The 25,171-nt window shown below is 41.8% G+C and overlaps 1 protein-coding gene across 2 annotated transcripts in view; it reads left to right on the top strand.

Annotated features, from left to right (window-relative positions):
* Positions 1 to 9,962: 9,962 nt before the first annotated feature.
* ccdc197 (coiled-coil domain containing 197) overlaps positions 9,963 to 25,171 on the top strand; it is a 55,337-nt gene continuing 40,128 nt past the window's right edge. The window contains exons 1-5 of one of the 2 annotated variants that reach the window (XM_087989673.1): positions 9,995 to 10,041; positions 10,121 to 10,298; positions 17,735 to 17,781; positions 20,780 to 20,952; positions 21,266 to 21,423. In XM_087989673.1, the coding sequence (XP_087845799.1) occupies positions 10,195 to 10,298; positions 17,735 to 17,781; positions 20,780 to 20,952; positions 21,266 to 21,423 (482 nt within the window). In that variant the 5' untranslated portion in view covers positions 9,995 to 10,041; positions 10,121 to 10,194. Of the gene's footprint in view, positions 10,299 to 17,734; positions 17,782 to 20,779; positions 20,953 to 21,265; positions 21,424 to 25,171 lie in introns of both variants that reach the window. The other variant, XM_087989672.1, reaches the window with a different exon arrangement.

Here is a 25,171-nt window from a genome sequence, read left to right as displayed (position 1 = left end):
CTAAACATTGTAACTGTGCCCACATCTACCACTTCCTCAGGAAGTTCATTCCAAACGTGAACCACCCTGTATGTAAAAAAATTACCCCTTATGTCTTTTTTGAATCCCTCTCCTCTCACCTTAAAAATGTGCTCCCCTAGTTTTGAAATCTCCCCGCCTAAGGAAAAGACAGCTACCATTAACCCTGTCTATACCATTCATGATTTTATAAGCTTTTATAAGGTTACCTCTCAATCTCCTACGCTCCAGTGAATAAAGTCCCAATCTATCCAGCCTTTCTTTATAACTCAAACCTTCGATATCTGACAACGTCCTAGTAAATCCCTTCTGAACCCTCTCCAGTTTAATAATATCCTTTCTATAACTGGGCAACTATAACAGGACACAGTACTCCAGAAGAGGCCTCACCGATATCCTGTACAGCTGTAACATGACTTACCAACTCATATACCCAAAGGACTGAGCAATGAAGACAAGCATGCTACACACCTTTTTAATGACCCTGTCTATATGTGATGCAAACTTCAAAGAATTATGTACCTGCATCTCTAGGCCCCTCTTCTACAACACCACCATTCATTCCTGCTGAAGGGCTTTTGCCCGAAACATTAATTTTCCAGCTCCTCGGATGCTGCCTGACCAGCTGTGGTTTTCCAGCACTACTCTAATCTAGACTCTGATCTCCAGCACCTGCAGTCCTCACTTTTGCCTAACACCACCCAAGGCTCTACCATTAATTGTATAAGTCCTACCTCTGTTTCTTATACCAAAATACAATACCACGCATATATCCAGATTGAACACCATGTGCCATTTTTCAACCCATTGACCTATTTGATATGATCCCTTTGTAATGTTAGAAAACCTTCTTCACTGATACCAATTTTGGTGTCATTCGCAAACTTACTAACCATGCCTTGTAATATCCTCATCCAAATCATTTGTATAGATGACAAACAAAAGTCTTTAAAAACTCTTTGACCAAACAGTTAGTCATGTGACCTAATTTCTCTTCACGACTCCATGTCATGTTTCAATTTATAATGCTCTTATGAAGCTCCTTAGGACATTTAATTACATTTAAAGGTATCATATATTGTTATTATTGCATCAACTATTCAATGGTTGAAATACTCAGTCATGCCTTAGTTACCTCTAGACTTGACTATTAAGTGTTTTCTTGAGCAGCTCTCACCGTTTGCTCTCCATCAAAACTTTGCTGCACATATTTTAACTCATATCATGTCTTATTTACCAACTCTACTCAGCTAAATTAGCACCCAGTCTGTCAACATGTTAATTTTAAAGATCACCTGCTTGTTTTCAAATCTGTCCATGGACCCATCCCATCTGTAACCTCCTCCAGCTTTACATCCTCTGAAATCTGAGCCATCTTGAAAATATGACCTTTTATGTATCTTTGATCTTCAATATTTCTCAGGAGACCATGCCTTCTGCTTCATTGGCTTTAAGCTTTAGAATTCCTTCTCTGGTAAATGTTTCAGACATGCATAAATTGGTAGTTTTCTCATGCTCTGAGTTAGAAGGTTATGGGCTTAAGTCTACTCCAGAAAATTGAATACAAACATGGAGGTTTGCTTCTCCTGTACAGTACTGAGGGAATATTGCTTTGTCAGAGGTGCCATATTTCTGATGTTGTCTGCCACATCAGGTGGACATAAAGCATTTCATGATATTGTTCCAGTAAATTTATCCAGAGTATCTGGTCAATATTTAGCATGAAATTAACATCAGAAAAACAGTTTAATTGGTCATTATTACATAGCTATTTATAGGAGCCTGCTGTGCAATTTAGCTGCTGAATTTCCTACCTTACAACACTGTCTAGACTTCAAAAGTGCTTCATTGATTGGAACGTGCTTTGGGACATCATAAGGTTGTGTGAATGCTATATAAATGCAAGTCTTTATTTTTTTCATTCTGCTTCCCTAGTTTTCTCCCCTCCTTTAATATCCTCATTAAAATTCTTTGTCCAAGGTTTTAATCACTTGCCCTAATATCGTCTTGCTTAGTTCTTGTGTCAAACTCTGTCTGATTACCCTCCAGTAATGAGACCCCTAAGACAATTTACTACACTAAATTGTTATTGTTCTTGCATATTTACAATAAGAATTACAATTCTGACAGTTTACTGTATAAAAGAAATTATCTTTCTATAGGATAAAATTTTCATTTGATGAGACTTCCATCATTTCACTTACATCATACTCCACTTTGAGTTTCAATTGATGGTCATGATTATGTTAATTACTTTAATTTAAGAGCAAAGATTAATTGAGAAAGTCTCTATTACATTCCTTGATAAGATGTGTGGTACTCAGCAAGATGTTAAATGCAACGTACAGGAGTTTAGGAAGCCTGCATATATTTATATCAATTTTATGTTAAAGGTTTTTGGCCACAGGCTTTATCTGATGCAATATATTTATCTGTTAAGTGCCTGGTTGCTTCTAGGCTGAGCAATGGGATTCTAAATTTAGAGCACAGACTACACTACATGCTTCATGGCTTCGGTATTTTGCGAATTATTGATTGCTTTCCAAGAGGAGACATGAATTCAAAAAACACCTCTGAATATTACCAGGGGAAACATTGGCTAAGAACTGTGTACAAAACACTAGATTCAGAAGATGAAGGGTGCCATCTTTGCATTCATGCCAAGGTTTCCTTCTGGCAGGGATGCAAAATTGAGGGAATGTCAACATTGTCAGTTTCTGATCTGACTCCAGAGAGAAGACATGTGAGATTCTCTGTAGGAGGCTCTGGTAAAGCATATGGGACAAAATTAGCTGACCTAAATACAAATTCAATCTTTAAACCAAGTTTAAAATGTAAGCAAACTTGCTACTCCGGTGAGATCAAATGTTACTATCCACTGTCTCAGAAATGTGCAGACCTATCTGGGTGGTGTAAAGTGGGTACTGCAAGGTTGGGATTCATCACTACAGCGACTAGTCTCAGATTGGTAGTTACACTCTAAACAAAGACTTTAATCTATCATGGGAAGTAATACCAGTATTCAGTTACGGCTTGTCATTATCAGGTTCCAGAATAGTGACACTCTCATAACTGGTTGTGATTTGATATTACAATTACTTGGAGCTTTGACTTCTGTTTATGTTTCGTTATGGTCATCCTCAACAAAATGGAATTTCCTGAGAATGGAGTTGTTAATGGTTGTGATTTATTTATTTTTTTCTCTAGAAACATTATACAATGGTAGGTGATTTTGAATTATAAATACCACAAATTAATAGCTTGGCCATCTATTAAACTCCTTCTAATTTTCATTTCTATCAAGGACAATTGTTTAATTGATGTCCAAACCATTAAAATATCATTTTTACACTGCCATTTAAAATCATGATAAACGTGGTTATCATTCAATGTTTATCATTTCTACTGAGAGAACGAGGATTTGCAATGTTCTCAATTTCCCACTACTCTTTATCGTTTATCTTTTAGAAGAACCTCTATCAAGAAAAAACTGAAATGTCAAGCTCTGAACAGTTAACAACTGATAGTAGCAGTTTCACATCCTTTATGATTGGAAAACTAACAAACTATAAGCAGTTGAAGATCCCTTTAAATAATGTTTAAAATACTAAGTATCTACACTAATCCCACTTTCCAAAACTTCGCTCATAAACTTGAATGTTATGACATTTCAAGTGCTCTTTCTTGCACCTTGAAATGTTGCGAGGTTTTCCGCCTCTATTACCTTCCCAGGTAGTGCATTCCACAGTCCCATCACCCTCTGGGTGAAAATGTTTTCCTCAAATTCCATCTAAACCTCCTGCCCTTCACCTTAAAATTGTGCTCCTTCGTTATTGACCCTTCAACTAAACAGAACAGCTCTTCCTCTCCAAGTTATCAATCCCAATCATAAGCGTCATGATTTGGAAGTGTTGGTGTTGGACTGGGGTGTACAAAGTTAAAAATCACACAACACCAGGTTATAGTCCAACAAGTTTATTTGGAAGCACTAGCTTTTGGAAGTTTACAGTGTGATGTAACTGAAATTATATGTTAAAAAAGATCTGGATTGTTTGTTAAGTCTCTCATCTTTTAGAATAACCGTGCTGGTTTCAGTTCTTTCATATGCAAATCTCAGTACCTTTTTTTGAAGTTACATTCTCAAGTGAACTTTAACAACAGGTGCCATGTCAGCTCAGATAATGCATTCAAGGTGTGAGGTGCCCTGTGTGAGGCTGTCTGCGCTCCAATGTTCAGACTGATTCTATTTCTAAAAAAGGGGATTTACATAATCTTACATCGATTCATGCAGCTTTTGAGCAAAATAAGATGTAATTCTGCGAGTACAAATTCACCCCACACTTATATGTATGTGTGTGCATGTGTATGTGTGTGTCGGGGAGGGGGGGGGGCTATGAGTGTCTGTGAGAGAGTGCGTGTATGTGTATGAGTGTGAGTGTAAAGGGGAAAAGTTTTTGAGAGGGTGCATGTGTGGTGTGAGTGTGGGAGTGTATGTATGAGTGTATGAGAGAGAGCTTGTGTATGAGAGAGGGTCTGCGTGAGTGTATGGGTCAGTAGGAGTGTGTGTGTGTGTGTGTGTGTGTGTGTGTGTGTGTGTGTGTGTGTGTGTGTGTGTGTGTGTGTGTGTGTGTGTGTGTGTGTGTGTGTGTGTAACTTGGCTATCAGCCTCTGCTCGGCCGCTCTGTGTTGTTGCCTACCCCTAAGATCGCCTTGGAGGATGGTCACCCAAAGGTCCGAGTTTGTGTTCTCCAACTGGAAGGGAACACTTCTGCCTGTTGATTGTTGTGCGGTGAACATTCATCTTTGCTAAGGCCTCTGTTCCATTTTGCCAATGTACCGTGCCTCAGGGCATCCTTGCCTGCAACATTTTAGATAGACAACATTGGCTAAGTCACATGAGTACCTGCCATGTACATGTTGGGTGGTGTACATGTTGGGTGGTGTCCTCACGTGCAATGGTTGTATCAGTGTCGACACTCTGACACATCTTGCAGCATCTGCTGTGACAGGTTGTGTGGTCTTGTCCTGAAGGCTGGGCAGTTTGCAGCGAACAATGATCTGTTTGAGGTTTGGTGCTTGTTTAAACGCGAGAAATGGAGGTGTGGGGAAGGTCTTGGCGAGATGCTCATCCTCATTGATAATGCATTGTGGGCTTCAAAGAACATGGTATAGTTTTTCAGCTCCTGGAACGTACTGGACAATGAAGGGTACCCTGTTGATTGCAGCTTGTGTCTATCTCCTGAGGAGGTCATTACAGTTTCTCGCTGTGACACAATGGAACTGGCAGTCGATATGTTGAGCCATTGTACCCCTTTCTTATGAGGGCATCTTTGTGTACTTCCAAGTGTCCACCACGTTCCTACTCATCTGAACAGATCCTATGTATGTGTAGGGCTTGTCCGTCGTGGGTGGCTGTTTTAATATATTTCGGGTGAAAGCTGGAGAAGTGTAACATTGTGAAATTATTCATGGGTTTGTGGTAGAGCGAGATGCTGAGGTGTTCACCTTTGATGGAGATGCATGTGTCCTAGAATGAGACAGATACTAGAGAGTAGTTTGTGGTGAGTTAGATAGTGGGATGAAACTCGTTGATATCACTGTGTAGTTGTTTCAGTAATGCCTGATGGAGCCATTCTTGGACACTTGCATCTCCCTAAAGGATGGGCACCTCAGCACATCACTTTACCGCAAACCCATGGATAACGTCACGATGCTACACTTAACCGGGACCTTGGGTTCATGTCACACTACAGGTGACCCCATTGCAGAACACACACACCGACACACACACACACCCCTACAGACCCATACGCGCACACAGACCCTCTCTCATACACAAGCTCTCTCTAATACGTTCACACATATATAGTTACACTCACACCCACACACATACCCTCTCACAGATCTATACCCCTTTACACTCAGACACATACACATACACACATTCTCTCACAGACAGTCATCACTCCCCCTGCCCCCCCAACCACACACACGCATACATGTAAGTTTGTGGGGTGAATTTGTACTTGCAGAATTGCATCTTATTTTGCTCAAAAACTGCATGAATCCATGTAAGATTATGTAAATCCTTTTTTTAGAAATAGAATCAGTCTGAACATTGGAACACAGACAGCCTCACACAGGGCACCTCACACCTCAAATGCATTATCTGAGCTGACATGGCCCTATTGTTAAAGTTCACTTGAGAATGTAACTTTAAAAAAGGTTCTGGGATATACATATGAAAGAACTGAAATTAACATGGTCATTCTAAAAGATGACAGACTTAACAAACAATCCAGATCTTTTTCAATATATAATTTTATTGCATCACACTGTAAACTTTTGCTATAAGTTCTGTGTCTTAACGGTTTTATGCTGATGAAGGAGCAGCACTCCAAAAGCTAGTGCTTCCAAATAAACCTGCTGGACTATAACCTGACGTTGTGTAATTTTTAACTAAAATCATAAACATATACAACTCGATCAGGTCTCTCTTCCCAGCCTTCTTTGCTATAAAGAATGTAACTGGGTATTTCCAGCCTCTCTTCACAGGTAAACTGCTCCATCCCAGGGAACATCCTGGTGAATCTCCACTGTATCCCCTCCAGTGCAATTACATCTTTTCTATAGTGTGGCTTCCCAGAACTGTACACAATACTCCCATTGTGCTCTGAACAATATTTTGTGCAGCTCCAATATAATCTCACTGCTCTTAGAATCTGTGCCACAATTGATAACGGCAAGTATCTCATATGCCTCCTTCACCACCTGTTAATCTGCCCTGCTACCTTCAGGGATCTGTGGATAAATAGACAAGATTCCTCTTCCTCTGAGCTTACTAGTGTCCTGCCATTCATTGAATACTTGTTAATTCTTCCAGATTTCAGGGCTAAATTCTAAATGCCACTGATTTGTTGATTTGACCATCCTGTCTATATCTTGCTGTTACCTAAGACCTTCCTCCTCACTATCTGGCCAATCTTTGTGTTATCCGCAAACTTACTTATCATCCCCCTATACATTCTCATCTATATCATTTATATAAATATTATGTGTGTACGTATGGGACCCAGAACTGACCTCTGTGGTATGCCATTAATCACTTGCCTCCAATCACCCTTCCACCACTAAGGAATTTTGGATCGATCTTGCCAACTTATCCTGGATCCCACGTGCTTTTACACTCTTACCATAAATGCTGACCTCTAATTTTCAGTCCCTTTCTTTGCATGATTTAGTTTTTCATCTCTTCTTCATTTCTTTCTTCCTCACATTCCCTTTGACCCTCAAAGGTTAACTACTCTGTTTTTCAATTGCTCCAATCTTCTACCCTATCATTGATCATCCTTTCTTCCTCTTTCACCTCTCACTTGCTCAAAATATTTTTCATAGAGTTCATAGAATCCCTACAGCGTGGAAACAGGCTCTTTGGCCCTCCAAGTCCACATCAACCCTCCGAAGAGTATCCCACCCAAACCCATTTCCCATTACTCTACATTTACCTGTAACCTACACATCCCTGAACACTATGGGCAATTTAGCATGGCCAATTCACCACTTTTAACTTCTCCCAATTCTGCTGAAAGATCATAGATCTAAAACATTAAATGTTTCTCTCTTCACAGATGCTGCCATAACTTGCTGAGTGTTTCTAGCATTTCTGTGTTTTTTTAAAAATTTCAAACTATTTTAGATTTTATCCTATATGGAGTTCATCAGTAATTTATTAATAAAGTATAATTTAGGAGACAATAATATGATGAATTTCACATTGAGTTCAAGTGTGATGTGATGTGAAACTAGAGGATACCTTTGCCAGTGACAGAGATATGACAGGGTTCACACAGTGGTTAGCACTGCAGCCTCACAGCGTCAGGGACCCAGGTTCAATTCTAGCCTTGGGTGACTACCTGTGTGGAGTTTGCATGTTTTCCCCATGTCTGCATAGGTTTCTTCTTGGTGCTGCAGTTTCATCCCACAGTCCAAATATTAGATTATATTAGATTAGATTACATTACAGTGTGGAAACAGGCCCTTCGGCCCAACAAGTCCGACCCGCCGAAGCGAAACCCACCCATACATTACCCCTTACCTAACACTACGGGCAATTTAGCATGGCCAATTCACCTGACCTGCACATCTTTGGACTGTCGGGGGAAACCGGAGCACCCGGAGGAAACCCACACAGACACGGGGAGAACGTGCAAACTCCACACAGTTAGTCGCCTGAGGCGGGAATTGAACCCGGGTCTCCGGCGCTGTGAAGCAGCAGTGCTAACCACTGTGCCATCGTGCCGCCCACGGTTGGCCGTGCTAAATTGCCTTGTAGTGTCCAAGGATATGCAGGCTAGGTGGATTAGCCGAGGTAAACATAGGAATAGGATGGGCGTAGGTAGGATGCTCTTCAGAAGAGTATAGGCTGAAAAGCCTCTGTCTGCACTGTAGGGATTGTATATGAGAGTTAGCAAGCTAACTAAGATAGTTAATGGTAAGTTAATGGTAAATATTTTTAAAAGTAATCATAGATGTCAACGAATATATGCTACTGTCTGTTCATAAATAAAAACTTCATGTGAAATGTGCTCCATCTGTGGCCAATTAAATAGGTCAAGGATTGTGCTATGAAGCAGCTTATAGTATTTCCAAGAATTCGGAGTGTTTTAATACCCGCACGTAATGTTTTACCAAAATATTGGTTAAATTGGAGAGCATTGAAGATGAAAGTAAACTATAACATTTAAAAAGACTGACTGTAAAGATTTCTTTAATATGTAAAAGGGAAGATTAGTAATTTGGTAGAACTTGAATATTGCTGAAAACGGACATATTATGTTGAAGCATTACATCTTTCACTCATCAGGAGAATTCATCAGAAATATCAAAGTAAGTGTAGATAAACACTTTATATTTTGTGAGAAGAAAATGTGGATTCATTAATAAATGCTTATGTCTGGTGTGTTAGGGTGAGTGGCAAGGGTGGGTGGCAAGCAGAATCAGCCCAGTGTGAGATCAGGGGTGATGTAGGGTCAGTGGTGTCAGGGTTTGGGGAGGTTCACTTGGGTGTGGTCAGCGGTGAGTCAGGAGCTCACTTTAAGAGTTACTCAGGAGGCTTTTAATCATCTAACCTTTCCTGCATAACTATTAAGCTTAAGTGAGTTGGAATCCACCAAATCCTTCAAATTTAAGGAGCTTTTTTGTACAGTTGCAGATATGTGGGAATTGCCTTTGAGAATTTCCAATTGCCTGGTCAGTTCCCATGGAGGCAGTTGTGTCAGGAATTCCAGAAAGTCTCAACAGACAACTCCAATCTGCCCTACTCCAAGACAACTTGGCCATTGGAATATCTGTGCCTGTTGATGTTCAGAGGGATTTCCAGCAATGAGTTCAGGAAGTTAACATACAGTAAAGCATGCAATTGAGGTAAAGTTGACAACTTTGGGTTGTATATAAAGGTTCTCCCCTGAAGGTTCCCCTCTGTTTCCAGTCACCTAGTTTGGCTAACTGTCCGTGTAACAACATTTTCATCCCCTTGCCTGATAGTTTGACAACCAGTCAAAGACTATGAACAACATACATTTCGTTCCTAACCTCTGTGGTCTCCTGACCTGGCTCTTTGGGGTGCAAGCCTGGAAGTTTTGGAGACACCAGAATCCAGGGCAGTCTTGGGGTGTTCTCTACCCTTACTGGGGTGAGGTGTGGCAATTAGAATCGATTGGGAAGGGAACACCAATGGAATTCTACTCCAGCGGCGGTGAGGTGGGGAGAAGGGGCTGGTTTGAAAATCCACAGAATAGAGAAGCTCCGAAATGGAAATATTGCAATGCATTTGTGTTTATGTTGGATCGAAGTCAAGGATGATTTTGTTTGGCTTCTTCCCAGTCTCCGGGTGGTTCCCATAGAGACGGTGTAATGTTTTTGCTTCTCCCTGTCATATGATCCCGGAGCTGCTTCAGGAAGCGGCCAGCGATCGAACTTGCAACTTGTAAAGAGATAGTTTCACAGGCAACCGGTCATTCCCAGGTGATTGGTTTTTTTGGCCAGGATTTTATGTGCACTAACCACAACAACCGTGGCCACTTATTTTTTTTTCTCGCTTCAGGCATTTTCCTAAAACTCTGCTGCGTTTCAGCAGGGGGTTTTCTTTTTTGATCTTTGGAAAATAACCTTGGAATTATGGACGACGGCAAACTGCCCAGCCTGACAGACTATCGGCGATATTCACTTCACTTAAAAAATCCCAAAAGGAACGTCTTCGTCACGCAGCTTGGGGACCAAAGGTAAACTTTTCCTTCTCCCGTACCTTGTGGTGGGTAAGGCCTTTACGCCGTTTGAATTGACTTTTTTAGTCAATTGTTGACCCTCACAGTATTTTTTGGATGGTTAATTGTATGACCATGACTGCTCATAATATCTTTGCATAATTTCTCTTCTTGTGTAGTTGGTAATTTTGTACCTCTGAACCCAGGTTCCCCATTTTCAGTAGCGGTGCCCTAGCTAGGAGATACCTTAATCAAGGTGGTCATGGCATACATTTAGATATTTAACCAACTTGTTCAGACCTATTTTGACATACTTCTGGAGCAAGTAGATCTTGAATCTGGGTCTTCTGGCTTAGAAGTAGGGACACTACCATTGCACTGCAGAGGCCCTTAGATAGTACTGCACCCAGGCGATAGAGTGGCATTGCACTCCAGACTCTTTGATGCTGACAAAGGGAAGCTAGAACAGAGGGAGGACATGGCTTACCTGTTAATTGTTGAATAGATCAGTTCAAAACTATGTTGTGTTGGTCTTTCTTTCTGCGTTGTGCAGTACCTTCAACTGCTTCAAACTATCGACTTTCTGTAAAAAGATAATCTCGCTTTCAACTGTTCCCTGTGGAACGGGGAACATATTCTGTGCTCTGTTGGAGGAAATTTCTCCTGACTAAAATTAATGACATTCTTCACCGACTCCCCAGTCAGACAGAATACTGCCCCTGTCCGTGCTACTAAACCCCTCTTGATCTTGAAGAGTCTTTTGTTGAAGCTATTCCCCCTCACCCCACTGGAGATTTCTTAATTCTTTTATGGGATGTGAGCGTCACTGGCACAACTGCCGTCTGCTGCTTGTCCTGAACCGACCGTGAGAAAGTGATGGCGAGCCCTGTTTTTCAGCTACTGCAGTTATGTAATGCACACACAGTGCTGTTTGGGAAGGAAGTTCTAGGACCTTGATGCAACAGTGATAGTGAAAGAATGATGAAGTATTCCCAGTCAGGATATTATATGGCATGGGAGGGGAGTTTGTAAGTAATGTTGTACCAATTTGGGGAATCCAAAACTAAAGGGCATGTGTTTAAGGTGAGAAGAGAAACATTTAAAAGGAACCTGAGAGGCAACGTTTTCACGCATAGGGTGGTGCATGTATGGAACATGCTGCCAGAGAAAGTGGTGAAGGCTGGTTCAATTACAGCATTTAAAAGGCATCTGGATGGGTACATGAATAGGAAAGGTTAGAGGGATATGGGCCAAATGCTGGTAAATGGAACCAGATTAATTTAGGATATCTGGTCAGCATGGACGAGTTGGACCGAAGGGTCTGTTTCCGTCCTGTATAACTCCATGACTGTAATGTGTCTGCTGCTCTTGGATGTGGTGGCCGAAGGGCTGAATGTTTATGGAGGTGAATTGGAATCCAATCGCATGGCTGTCTTGTCTTGGATGATGTTGAGCTTCTTTAGTGCTTTTGGAGGAGAAAGTGAGGTCTGCAGATGCTGGAGATCAAAGTTGAAACTTTATTGCTGGAACAGCACAGCAGGTCAGGCAGCATCCAGGGAACAGGAGATTCGACGTTTCGGGCACAGGCCCTTCTTCAGGAATGAGCAGAGAGTGTTCAGCAGGAGAAGATAAAAGGTAGGGAGGAGGGACTTGGAGGAGGGGCGTTGGAAATGTGATAGGTGGAAAGAGGTCAAGGTGAGGGTGATAGGTCGGAGTAGGATGGAGGCGGAGAGGTCAAGAAGAAGACTGCAGGTCAGGAAGGCGGTGCCGGGCTGGAGGGATTCGGCTGAGACAAGGTGGGGGGAGGGGGGATGAAGAAACTGGTGAAGTCCAAGTTCATCCCCTGTGGTTGGAGGGTTCCCAGTCGGAAGATAAGACGCTCCTCCTCCGACCGTCGCGTTGTTGTGGTTTGGCGGTGGATGAGTCCAATGACCTGCATATCCTTGGTGGAGTGGGAGGGGGAGTTGAAATGCTGTGCTACAGGGTGGTTGGGTTGGTTCGTCCGGGTGGCCCAGAGGTGCTCTCTGAATCGCTCTGCAAGTAGGCGGCCTGTCTCCCCAATATAGAGGAGGCCACACCGGCTGCAGCGGATGCAGTAGATGATGTGGGTGGAGGTGCAGGTGAATCTGTGGCGGATATGGAAGTTTCCTTTGGGGCCTTGGAGAGAAGTGAGGGGGGAGGTGTGGGCGCAAGTGTTGCACCTCCTGCGGTTGCAAGGGAAGGTGCCGGGAGTGGAGGTTGGGTCGGTGGGGGGTGTGGATCTGACAAGGGAGTCGCGGAGGGAGTGGTCTCTACGGAAAGCTGATAGGGGAGGGGAGGGAAATATATCCTTGGTGCTGGGGTCTGTTTGGAGGTGGCGGAAGTGACGGCGGATGATGCGCTGTACATGGAGATTGGTGGGGTGGTAGGTGAGGACCAGTGGGGTTCTGTCCTGGTGGCGGTTGGAGGGGCGGGGCTCAAGGGCGGAGGAGCGGGAAGTGGAGGAGATGCGATGGAGGGCACTGTCGACCACGTCGGGGGGGAAATTGCGGTCCTTGAAGAAGGAGGCCATCTGTGTTGTACGTATTTTGAACTGGTCCTCCTGGGAGCAGATGCGGCGCAGACGAAGGAATTGGGAGAATGGGATGGCGTTTTTACAGGGGGCAGGATGGGAGGAGGTGTAGTCCAGGTAGCTGTGGGAGTCGGTTGGTTTGTAGTAGATGTCCGTGTTGATTCAGTCGCCTGAGATAGAAACAGAAAGGTCTAGGAAGGGGAGGGAGGAGTCCGAGACTGTCCAGGTGAATTTGAGGTCGGGGTGGAAGGTGTTAGTGTAGTGGATGAACTGTTCAACCTCCTCGTGGGAGCACGAGGTAGCGCCGATACAGTCATCAATGTAGCGAAGGAAAAGATGGGGGGTGGGGCCAGTGTAGTTGCGGAAGATGGATTGTTCCACATACCCTACGAAGAGGCAGGCATAGCTGGGGCCCATGCGGGTGCCCATGGCTACTCCTTTTGTTTGGAGAAAGTGGGAGGATTGGAAAGAAAAGTTGTTCAGGGTGAGGACCAGTTCGGTCAGTCGAAGGAGGGTGTCGGTGGAAGGGTACTGGGTGGTACGGCGGGAAAGGAAGAAGCGGAGTGCTTTGAGTCCTTCGTGATGGGGGATGGAGGTGTACAGGGACTGGATGTCCATGGTGAAGATGAGGCGTTGGGGACCGGGGAAGCGGAAATCCTGGAGGAGGTGGAGGGCGTGGGTGGTGTCACGAACGTAGGTGGGGAGTTCTTGGACTAATGGGGACAGGACCGTGTCGAGGTATGCCGAGATGAGTTCGGTTGGGCAGGAGCAGGCTGAGACGATGGGTCATTGGACTCATCCACCGCCAAACCACAACAACGCGACGGTCGGAGGAGGAGCGTCTTATCTTCCGACTGGGAACCCTCCAACCACAGGGGATGAACTTGGACTTCACCAGTTTCTTCATCCCCCCTCCCCCCACCTTGTCTCAGCCGAATCCCTCCAGCCCGGCACCGCCTTCCTGACCTGCAGTCTTCTTCTTGACCTCTCCGCCTCCATCCTACTCCGACCTATCACCCTCACCTTGACCTCTTTCCACCTATCACATTTCCAACGCCCCTCCTCCAAGTCCCTCCTCCCTACCTTTTATCTTCTCCTGCTGAACACTCTCTGCTCATTTCTGAAGAAGGGCCTGTGCCCGAAACGTCGAATCTCCTGTTCCCTGGATGCTGCCTGACCTGCTGTGCTGTTCCAGCAATAAAGTTTCAACTTAGTGCTTTTGGAGCCATGCTTATTCAGGAGAGTGAAGAATCTTGCAACACACTCTTAACCTGTGGTAATGGACTGACTTTGAGCAGAAGGAAATGAGTTTCTTGCCAAAGAAATCCCAACTTTTCCTTGTAGCCTCAGGTTTTAATGCGTGGTCCGGTTCAGTTTCTGATCAGTGGTAATCTCCAACATGTGGATAGTAGGGGAATTCAGCAGCAGTAATTGTCAAGGGAAAATGTGGATGCTGTCTTGATGTGGATGTTTATTGTCAAGGATTTTAAAAAATTCGTTTATGGAATGTAGAAATTATGGGCTGGGCCAGCATTTCTCACTCATCTCTAGTTGGTATGAGAAGGTGGTGAACTACTTTCTTGAACTGCTGTAGTCGATTAGAACATAAAAAGTAGGAGTAGAGGAGATGATTTGGCTAATTGAATCTCCTCTACGATTTGTTGAGATCATGGCTGATCTCATCATCCCGAACTCTATTTTTCTTGTCTTATCCACATAAGAAGGTATGACAATGCCTCTTCTTCCTCAGGCTGCTTAGGAAATTTGCCATGTCCATGAGGACCCTCACCAACTAAAACAGATGTACCACAGAAAGCATTGTACCTAGATGCATAATGGCCTGGTCCGGCAACTGCTCTGCCCAGAACTATAAGAAACTACAGAAGGTTGTGTGCACAGCCCATGCCATCACAGAAGCCAACCTCCCATCCATGGACTCCATTTACACTTCTCATTGCTGCTGAAAGGCTAACAACATCAGCAAAGACCCCTTCCACCCAGTAACCTCTTCCATCAGGCAGAAAATACAGAAGCTTAAACACCATGCACCAACAGCTTCAAGAAGAGGTTCTTCCCTGCTGAATGGAGCTCTCTAATTTCAAATAATATTTGTCTTGCTAATGTTGATCTTGCTTTGTGCACCTCCTCTGCAGGTGTCACCTTGCATGCCTTGCTTCCTCTAAGCACCCTATGACCTGTCTGTCCTTGTTTGCTATGATCTGCTGGCACTGCTCGCAAAACAAAACTTTTCACTGTACCTAGGTACATATGACTACAATAAATCAAATCAAGAGAGAAGAAGATACCCTTGAATTCCATTCTGATTATCTATCTATCTATCTAAGCCTTGACTATACTTAATGAACCAACTTCAACAGCTCTCTGGTAAACAATTCTCCTGAGTCACTACTTTCTGAGAGAAGAAATTCCTCCTCATTTCTGTCTTCGATGGGCACCCGCTAACTCTGAGATTAAGCCTTTTAGTCCTCAAGTCATGTGTGCTAGGAACCAACTCCTCCACATCTATCCTTTCAAGCCCCCTAAGAATCTTATGTTTCAATAAAATTTCCTCTCATTTCCCCGAAACTCCAATGAGTACAAACACAATTTCCTCAATTTATCCTCATAAGAAAATCCCTCCATACCCAGATCGACCTAGGGAACCAAAGGAAAATCAGGGCTGGACTTATATATTTAATGGTAAGTTCCTGGGGAGTGATGCAGAACAAAGAGACCTTGGAGTGCAGGTTTGTAGTTCCTTGAAAGTGGTGATGCAGGTAGACAGGATAGTGAAGAAGGCGTTTCGTATGCATGCCTTTATTGGTCAGTGTATTGAGTTTAGAGGTTGGGATGTCATGTTGCAGCCTTACAGGACATTGATAGGCCACTTTTGGAATATTGCATTCAGTTCTGGTTGCCTTGTGATAGGAAAGATGTTGTTAAATTTGAAAGGGTGCAGAAAAAATTTAGAAGGCTGTTGCCAGGGGTGGAGGGTTTGAACTGTAGAGACAGGATGACAGACCTTATAAAGTTTATAAAATCATGAGGGGAATGGATAGGGTGAATAGTCTAGGTTTTTCCCCCAGGGAAGGGGAGTCCAAAACTAGAGGGTAAAGGTTTAAGTGAGAGGAGTAAGATTTAAAAGAGACTTAAGGGGCAACTTTTCATGCAGAGGGTAGTGCATGTATGAATGAACTGTAAGAGGAAGCGGAGGTGGATGGGTATGTGAATAAGAAGGGATTAGAGGAATATGGGCTAATTGCTGGCAAATGGGACTAGATTAATTTCGGACATTTGGTTGGCATAGATGAGTTGGACCGAAGGGTCTGTTTCCATGCATTATGTCTTTATGACTCTATAACCTTCCCAGAACTGCCTCCAATAACAGTATGTGTTTCCTTAGATAAAGGGACCAAAACTGTTCAAAGTATTCTAGCTGTGGTCTGACCAGTGTCTTGTATAGTTTTAGCAAGTCTTCTCTATTTTGATATTCCTTTTCCTTTGAAAAATGTTCCACTATGAAAAATATAGCACAGGAACAGGCCCTTCTGCCCACCAAGCCTGTCCCAATTCCTAAGCCTTATTTAGACCCGCTACTTATTGCTTATATATGGTTTCTAACCCTCTGTTCACCTCCCGTTCATGTGTCTATTTACCATCTGTGCTATCTGCTGAACTTCAATGCTGGCTTTTTTGTGATTCAAGCATGAGTTCCCTCTGTGTTGCGGCTTTCTGCAGTCTTGCCCCTTTTAAATAATATTCATCTCTTCTATTCTTCCTGCCAAAGTGTATCACCTCACGTTTTTCCATCTGCCACATTTTTGCCCAATCACTTTACCTTTCTATGTCTCTCTTTGTGTCATCCTCACCACTTGCCTTCCCATCTATTTTTGTCATCCACAAACTTGGTGATAGTACATTTAGTTATATCATTCAAGTAATGAATATACATCGTAAATAATTATGGAACCAGCACTGATCTGTATGACCCTCCACTAGTTATGGATTTCCATCCTGTAAATGCTCCCTTTATGGCTCTGTTTTCTATTAGTTAGTTAATCCATGCTAATAGACTACCCCAATACTATGGGTTAATCTTGGTATTTAACATGTTAGTTTCCTTGATACTTTTTCTTTCAATGATTTTTATGTTTGTTCCCTCTCCCCTCCCGCAATCCCCCTTAGCCCCTTGATTATTTAGTATTTTGTAATGCTATTTGTGTCCACGTTATTACCCCAGCCTCATTCTGTAAGAGGCCTAGGTTCACTATGATCTTTCTCTTCCTTTTTATACATTTGGAGAAGCTCTTACTGTCTGCTTTTATGTTACTTGCTAGTTTGCCTTCATTTTGTTTTTCCTTTTTTTTTGTTCAACTTTTGTTGGCTTTTAAAACTTTCCCAATCCCCTGATTTACCGCTAATCTTTGCAACATTTTTTTTTCAATTTGATATAGTCCTTAGCATCCCTGGTTTTCTGGGAGAAAGTGAACACCGCAGATGCTGGAGATCAGAGTTGAAGGGTGTGGTGCTGGAAAAGCAGTATCCGAGGAGTAGGGAGAATCAATGTTTCCTGCATAAGCTCTTCATCAGGAATGATGGGGGTGGCCCAAGGGGGCTGAGAGATAAATGGGAGGAGAATGGGGCTGAGGGAAAGGTAGCTGAGAATGCGATAAGTAGATGAAGTTGGGGGTAAAGGTGATAGGTCAGGAGGAGGGCGGAGTGGATAGCTGGGAAAGAAGATGGACAGGTACAAGTGGGTGGTGCCAAGTTGGAAGGTTGGATCTCAGATAAGGTGGGGGGTGGGGAAATGAGGAAACTGGTTTTCTGTCCAGTGTTGAAAGTTAAAATCAACAGCTGTAGTTGTTATCTGTTTTTAATGGCAATGTTTAAATCCTTTCCCCAGGTATGAAAATGAAGATGTTAATTACATTCCAATAATCAGACAGGCAAGTTCTTTCTTTCCACATTATTCTGTGGTTTTGTAAATTGCTCAGCATTTACCCATATGTCACATTGAAAAGATCAATAACGAGTTAGTAAATTACATTAGTCTAACGTTTTCTGCTAATGTAGTGACTTCAAAAAATCTGTAATGATCATGGATATAATTTCCAGTATTTTGCTTTGATTTATGCAGAACAGTTCCCGAACTCAAATTTAAAAAATGTCAACCATCAGGAATGTAGATTAAGGCATCATAGCATTCAAAGGCTCCATTTTCAATTGATTTTCAATTTCTAGATGGAGTCTTAAATAAATAGCTGCAACTCTTGGTGTTGGTTGTTGAAGTTTTATTGTGACCATTTGTATCTTGTCATACATTGATTAACTTTGTTATGAAACTGTAGAGATTGACATGGCGGCTGACTTTAAGTATTCTGTGAAATTTCACGTCTTAAGACCTTGTTTATTATTCAGTATGAAATGTGTTCTCTGTACTACAGAAAATAAATCCACATTTTGCTTTTAAAATAATTAACAGTTTTCTATTGTATATCTATATGATGCTGTCCCTTGGGTGTCCACTTATATTCTGTCAGAACTTATGTCCGAAGTTATTCTCAGTTCCTACTGGCTTGCTTCTTTACTTTTCCTTTTCTAGCTGGTAAACTCCTAATCCCAGAATTGGCATCTACTTTCCTTTATTCTAGAATAAGTGGCAAATCTTCTGTCCTCCTTTAAACTGTCAAGAGCTCAGTCTCTTCAATCTGAGTATGGGTTCCCAAATTCTGTGTGGTGAGCAACAATCAGATTATTTCTCCACTTAAGGTGCAAGACTTTATCTTTCGTCCTTGCTTTTAGAATCATAGAATCTACACAGTGTGAAAACAGGCCATTTGGCCTGTTGAGTCTACACCGAAGAACAGCTCACCCAGACCCACCCTATTGCTGTAACCCTGCATTCTCCATATATGCACATCTGGACTGTTGGCAGAATCTGGAGCACCCAGAGGAAACTCATGTAGACATGGGGAGAATGTGCAAACTCTACATAGCTAGTTGCCCGAAGGTGGGATCGAATCCAGGTCCCTGTGAGGCAGCAATGCTAACTACTGAGCCACCCATGTCTCATCTCATTTTATTTTCTCATCCTTGCTTAACTCTCTTGCTCTCTACCTCTGTAATGGTTTTCTATGGCCCTTTCCCTCTCTTGAACCCATCTCCATAGCAACATGAATCACATGAACCCTATTTTCAAGTATACATATTAATTTGCTATCTTCTGGATGCCCCCAACTCCACTTTATCTTGGAATTAAACAGATAGTATGAAGTATAACTGTTTATAAAGCCCCACATTCCTAACATCTCACTGTGAGACTTGGAGACAAAATTACTCCCTACTGTCAGCACACCTGCTCTTACCAGTGCCTATGGTGTGAACATCTTGCACCTTCTGCCGAGTCAGTCAGCCTAGACTCCCTCTGAACCTTTAAAAAGCACATCACCCAGCTGCGGTGTTGAATTTCCAACAGATCACGTGACCCCCTTCTTACCCTTATGTCATCTTAAATTAAAGAGGCAATCCCAAAATGTAACAATCCTATAAATTTTGCATTTTTAACAAATTAGAACTGAATAATGTCAGACAAACAGCTTAAATCTGGAAAAGAAAACAAAGTATGTAACAAGTCAGGCAATATCTGTGGAGAGTATAGCAGAGTTGGAATGGGTTTGTGACCTTCCATCATAACTGACAAAAGTCAGAACTGCAAAAGAACTTTAGGAGGGGAAAAGGGGGAAGTATGGGAATAAGAACAAATTGGAAGGCCTCTGATGTGGCGGAGTGAGTGCAGTAGAGATTAAATGACAAAAGTGTAAAAGTCAAAAAGATAAGTAAAGAAACAATATATGTATCTCAATGAGACACGAATGATGGGATAGACAAATTAAAATGATTAAGAAAGTGGAGAAAAAAACCCTTCAAAAATCACACAAAGCAAATTAAGAGCAGAAGGATGGGCTGATTATTTTTGAATTCATTATTGAGTTCAGATGGTTGTAAGTGCCCAGTCAGACAATGAATTACTTACATTATGTGAGGTTTACATTGAATTTGGAATACTGTAACAGATCAAGGGCTAAAAGTTTCGAGTTGGAACAAGGTAGAAAATTGAAATGACAAGCAACAAGAAGTTCAAGGCTATGCTTGTGGAATTGTATGGAGGTGTTCCACAAAGCCATCACCATGTCTTTGTTTGGTCTTTCCAATAGAGCACATCATAAGCAGTGATTACTGTATCTTAAATAGAAAGGCATATAAGTAAGTTGCTATCTCACTTGAAAGTGGTGTTTGGGGCTTTGGATGCTGAGAGAGGAGGAGGTGATGTGGTAGATATTGTGTCTCTGGTCCTCTCTCTAGGCTTGTTGCCTTACCTGCTGAGACCTTCCAGCTCTTTTTATTTCTATTTCAGATTGAAATTTTCAAGGCATTTTGGTTTTTCTTAGATCTGGTACCTGTATGGGTACATGTTGAAAGTAACTTTAGAACAGATTTCTTTAAGACTGTCAAATTTTTCAGTGGAAAATGGCGGGAAAATACCATTACCAAACTGACTTGAACGGCAATAGAAGCTGGGCAGCAATGAGTTAGCCCTCATCCTGGTATCTGTGAGGGTCTGAATCCAAGCCAGACTGATGGAGTGCAAGACTTTTTTTTCTCTTGGTCATATATAAAGGAATCCTTTTGCCACTGAAACTCTTGGCAACAATTGAAAACTTATCTTGGTCTGCCTCCCATCTTTCACCCTCCATAAACTTTGGCTTATTTAAAAATCTATCATTTGTACTCATTTATGCCCCAACCTCTGCTTGTTCATCACTTTCACCTTCACTGATATACATCAATTCTTTGACCTCAAAGTCTCAAATTTAAAATTTTGGCCCTTGTGTTTAGATATTTTCATGGCTTCAGCCTTGCTGTTCAACTTCATTACTGTTTCAGGCAGCCGGTGAGATTCTTGCAAGTGACCGGAAGACACCTCAGGCGACTTTGGTATTGAAGAAGGAAGTAGAAGTTGACCAAGTTAATGCAGAACTTGCAGCTAAAAGGCAAGAGTTCCTTCAACGCATGGAAGCCATTAGCCAGCGGAGGGCAGAATTTGAAAGAAAGGAGCAGGTGGTAAGAAAACATAAAATTTTAGGTTGATTACTAGTTTATGAATTTGAACTTTAAACTTGACTGCTCTGCGAGAACTTTGTTTAGGTCAGCAAGCATTCCTTGTAATCCATTCACCACTTCAGTTGGTTGAGCAAGTGAAATACTAAAATTGTTTATCTCCTGGTATTGTCAGTAGTAAATGAGTATGGCTTTTTAATTTGAAGTCAATTAATCTAATATTTTGTTTTCTACCATTTTAAACACAAAATTATTTTCCCTGCAAATAGATAGTCTCATTAATAATATTTAATATTCTTTCGACTTTCCTCCATAGTTTAGAGAAAGAGCCCTGAAGTTTGACAAATTCCTCAGGGATAATGATGCAAAGAGGTGTCGTGCTATTAAAAAATATCATGTTGAGTTGAAAGAAAATGAAGTGAAAAAGAAGGAGTTACAAGATCTACTTCACCAATTTGAAGAAATGAAAGTCAGGTACACAGCTTGATTGCCCTCTTAAAGCACATTGTAAACATTTCTTTCCAATATTGTTGCTTCGACAGCAAAATCATCTGAACCCTTTCTTAGCATTAACTTAACCTTATATTCACTATAATGATGATCTGAGAAGTAGTTTTAAGTCTTTTGCTGTTGGACGATGAGTGGTGGAAGGACCTTGAATCTTGGAGACTTGCAAAGCGTAAATAATAAACTGCCACAGTAAAAATACTTAAAGATGTAACTTTAAAAATAACTTCCACTCTCCTAGTTTATTCACATAATTTTAACATCAGAGGTATATGTTATTGCATTGCAGTGTCCTATATATGCTATTGTTCTATATAATGTATAGCAATACATTGTTTCAAGGAAACTACAAATACAATGGAATGTAGTTTCCCAATTGTGTGCAAGGCAATAACTTAACATGATTTGATTAAAATGAGGTATTGAGTCCTTGTAATAATGTAAGAAATTATATTACAAAGATAAGAATGGACAATGGAAGCTATTTTAGAAACTTGGGTCACGATTCTATAGAAATCCATTATTCTTCTATTACAATATTTAACTGTCTTTGGAATTAATTCACACATTTGCCTACATTACCATGTCTGGAAGATCATTCCATTGTTCACCCTGTATGTGAAGAAGAGCTTTTTGACAAAAGTCTTGAATTGGCTTTTTGGCAATTTTAACCTGTTCTTGCAAAAATGGATTTCACTTAATGCTCATCAACATTCTCTATTTTACTTACAGTCTTTCTTATCTACATAATATTCCCATTCCTGTGCCGTCTTTCAAGTTCAAAGGATTCCTTTTCTCTAATCTTTCCTTAGACGTTTGCCTCCTGTCTCATGGAGCAAACCATACTGGCTTCTCTGTGTTACCCGCAGGATTCAGATGTTTTTCATGTGCCTCAGTAAGCAACCTAACCAGATCTCAAAGTAGCTTCCTCAGGATGATTTTGCCAGCTATAATAAAAAAAAGTTACAAGTTATAAATGTAATTGTATATTTTGCACTGGAAATGCCAATAATCTGATGACTAATAAGTGGGACAAAAATTCAGAAGGTTCTCTTTTTAGTAGTGGACTAGATTCTTTTTTCAGTTAGAACAATGTAGACGTGTTACTTGGAATATTGTAATGGCCCATAGACATGTGACACATGTGAGGGTCTGCATTTTTCATACTAAAAGGAATGAAAGTCATAATTGAGAGATCGTGTGCTGTTGATTTTTGGTTGAAGGGTCGAACACTAGCTGTTTCTGACTCGTTAAGTGGTAACCAGATCAAAATCTACAGTTTTGTTTCACTTTCCTTCATAAGTATTCAAATCCGCTTCTTGCAAGTTATTTAACACATGTAAAACACAAAGAAATCAGATAAACCGTGGCTGTTCATAGCAACAGAATGAACCACAGTAGGATGTCTGAAGAGATTTTCTTATGTGTCCAATGATGATCAGAAAATTTGCTTTTTGACATTGACGAGCTGGTCAAATGCAATTCTCAAACAATTTTAAAGAAAGATTAAGATGATTAATCCACATTTGTCATGCTCAGTCCATCTTCTTGATCCTGTAGTTTGTAGAAATATTGTCCAGTTGCTGAGTGAGTCGCTGCAACATCTGTTGTCATATAGAGCCATTGAGAGCAAGAAAGTTTTGAGGTCAGTTCTTATTCTACGCTTTTAGCTGATCTCATTGCCTGGTTAAAGAGGGAAATTGATCAGAGGCTTCCAATCTTAATCACTGTTCCCTGCTGGAATGTATAGGCTAGGTTGTACTGTAGGATTGGGGTAGATTTTGCCATATGGAAATTCACAAGATTAGAGAAAGGCAGAGTGTACTGCAAGCGAAACACTGAAGGAGAAGACTGGAAATGATTACATTTATGGTGCAAAACATATTCTAAAATAATTTGGCAAGAAAAAATACCCAGTGGTGGTGGCTCATTGGTAAGCATTGCTACCTCACAGCACCAGGGATCCTGGGTTTGACTCCACCCTTGGGCGATTGTCTGTGTGGAGTTTGCATATTCTTGCTGTGTCTGCGTGGGTTTCCTCTGGGTGCTCTGGTTTCCTCCCACAATCCAAAGATGCACAGGCTAGCTGGATTGCCCATAGTGCCGAGGGATGCATAAATTAGGTGGATTAGCCTTGGGAAATGCAGGATTATAGGGAATAAGGTTAGGGAGGAAGCATCTGGGTAAAATGCTCTTTGGGAGACTCTGTAGGCTGAATGGCCTACTTCTGCACTGTAGGGATTCTATGAGAAAAGTGATGGGATGAATAGCATGAGAAAAAGTACTTTCTGTTGGAATACTATTAGGAAGCACAGGAAATGTTGATGACAGTGATAGTGAATGGAAAAGTTAATGGCGAGAAGTCAGTAGTAAATATAAAGTAAACACTGAAAAATCTGCAGATGCTGTAAATCAGAAAGAAAAAACAGAAACTGTTGGAAAAGCTCAGCAGGTCTGACAACATCTGTGGAGTGAAATCAGAGTTAATGTTTCGGGTTGAGTGAACATTTAAATAGGGATATGAATAGGAAGGGATTTGGGCCAAATAGAAAAGTACAGCACAGAACAGGCCCTTTGGCCCACAATATGGTGCTGAGATTTAATCCTAATGTAAAATATAGTAACTTAACCTACGCACCCCTCAACTCACTGCTACCCATGTGTATGTCCAGCAGTCGCTTAAATGTGCATGCACTCACAACTCTCTGCGTAAAGAACCTACCTCTGATGTCTCCTTTATACCTTCCCCCTAATATCTTCAAGCAATGACTCCTCATACCAGTCAATCTTGCCCTGGGAAAAAGTCTCTGGCTATCGACTCTATCTATTCCACTCATTATTTTGTATACCTCGATCAGGTCTCCTCTCTTCCTCCTTCTCTCCAAAGAGAAAAGTCTGAGCATATTCAACCTTTCTTCATAAGGCAAGCCCTCCAGTCCAGGCAGCATCCTGGTAAAACTTCTTTGCGCCCTATCTAAAGCCACTGTATCTTTCCTATAGTAGGGTGACTAGAAATGGACACAATATGCCAAGTGTGGTCTCATCAGGGACTTGTAGAGCTGCAGCAAAACTTCGCGGCTCTTAAACTCGATCCCTCTGTTAATGAAAGCCAAAACACCATATGCTTTCTTAACAACCCTATCCACTTGGGTGGCAACTTTGAGGGATCTATGTACTTGCACACCCAGATCCCTCTGTTCCTCCACACTGCCAAGAATCCTGTCTTTAATCCTATATTCAGCATTTGAGTTCGACCTTCCAAAATGCATCACTTCGTATTTATCCAGGTTGAACTCCTTCTACCATTTCTCAGCCCAGCTCTGCATCCTGTCCATGTTGCGCTGCAGCAGCCCTCTATACTATCGACAATACCTCCAACCTTTGTGTCATCTACAAATTTACTAACCCACACCTCAAAATCCTCATCCAAGTCATTTATAAAAAACTACAGAGCCCTGCGGGACCGCCGTCAACACTGACCTCCAGGCAGAATACTTTCCATCTACAATCACTCTCTGCCTTCTGTCAGCCAGCCAATTCTGAATCCAGACAGCCAAATCTCCCTGTATCCCATACTTCCTGACTTTATGAATGAGCCTACCGTGGAGAACCTTATCAAATGCCTTGCTGAAGTCCATATACACCACATCCACTGCTTGACCTTCATCGACCTGTCTTGACACCTCCTCAAATAACTCAATAAGATTTGTGAGGC

The sequence above is a fragment of the Chiloscyllium plagiosum genome, unplaced genomic scaffold, assembly GCF_037043375.1.
Source record: "Chiloscyllium plagiosum isolate Xiang-an unplaced genomic scaffold, Cpla_swu_hap1 HiC_scaffold_8, whole genome shotgun sequence".
Taxonomy (NCBI): domain Eukaryota; kingdom Metazoa; phylum Chordata; class Chondrichthyes; order Orectolobiformes; family Hemiscylliidae; genus Chiloscyllium; species Chiloscyllium plagiosum.
This window is presented reverse-complemented; position numbering and strand designations above follow the sequence as displayed.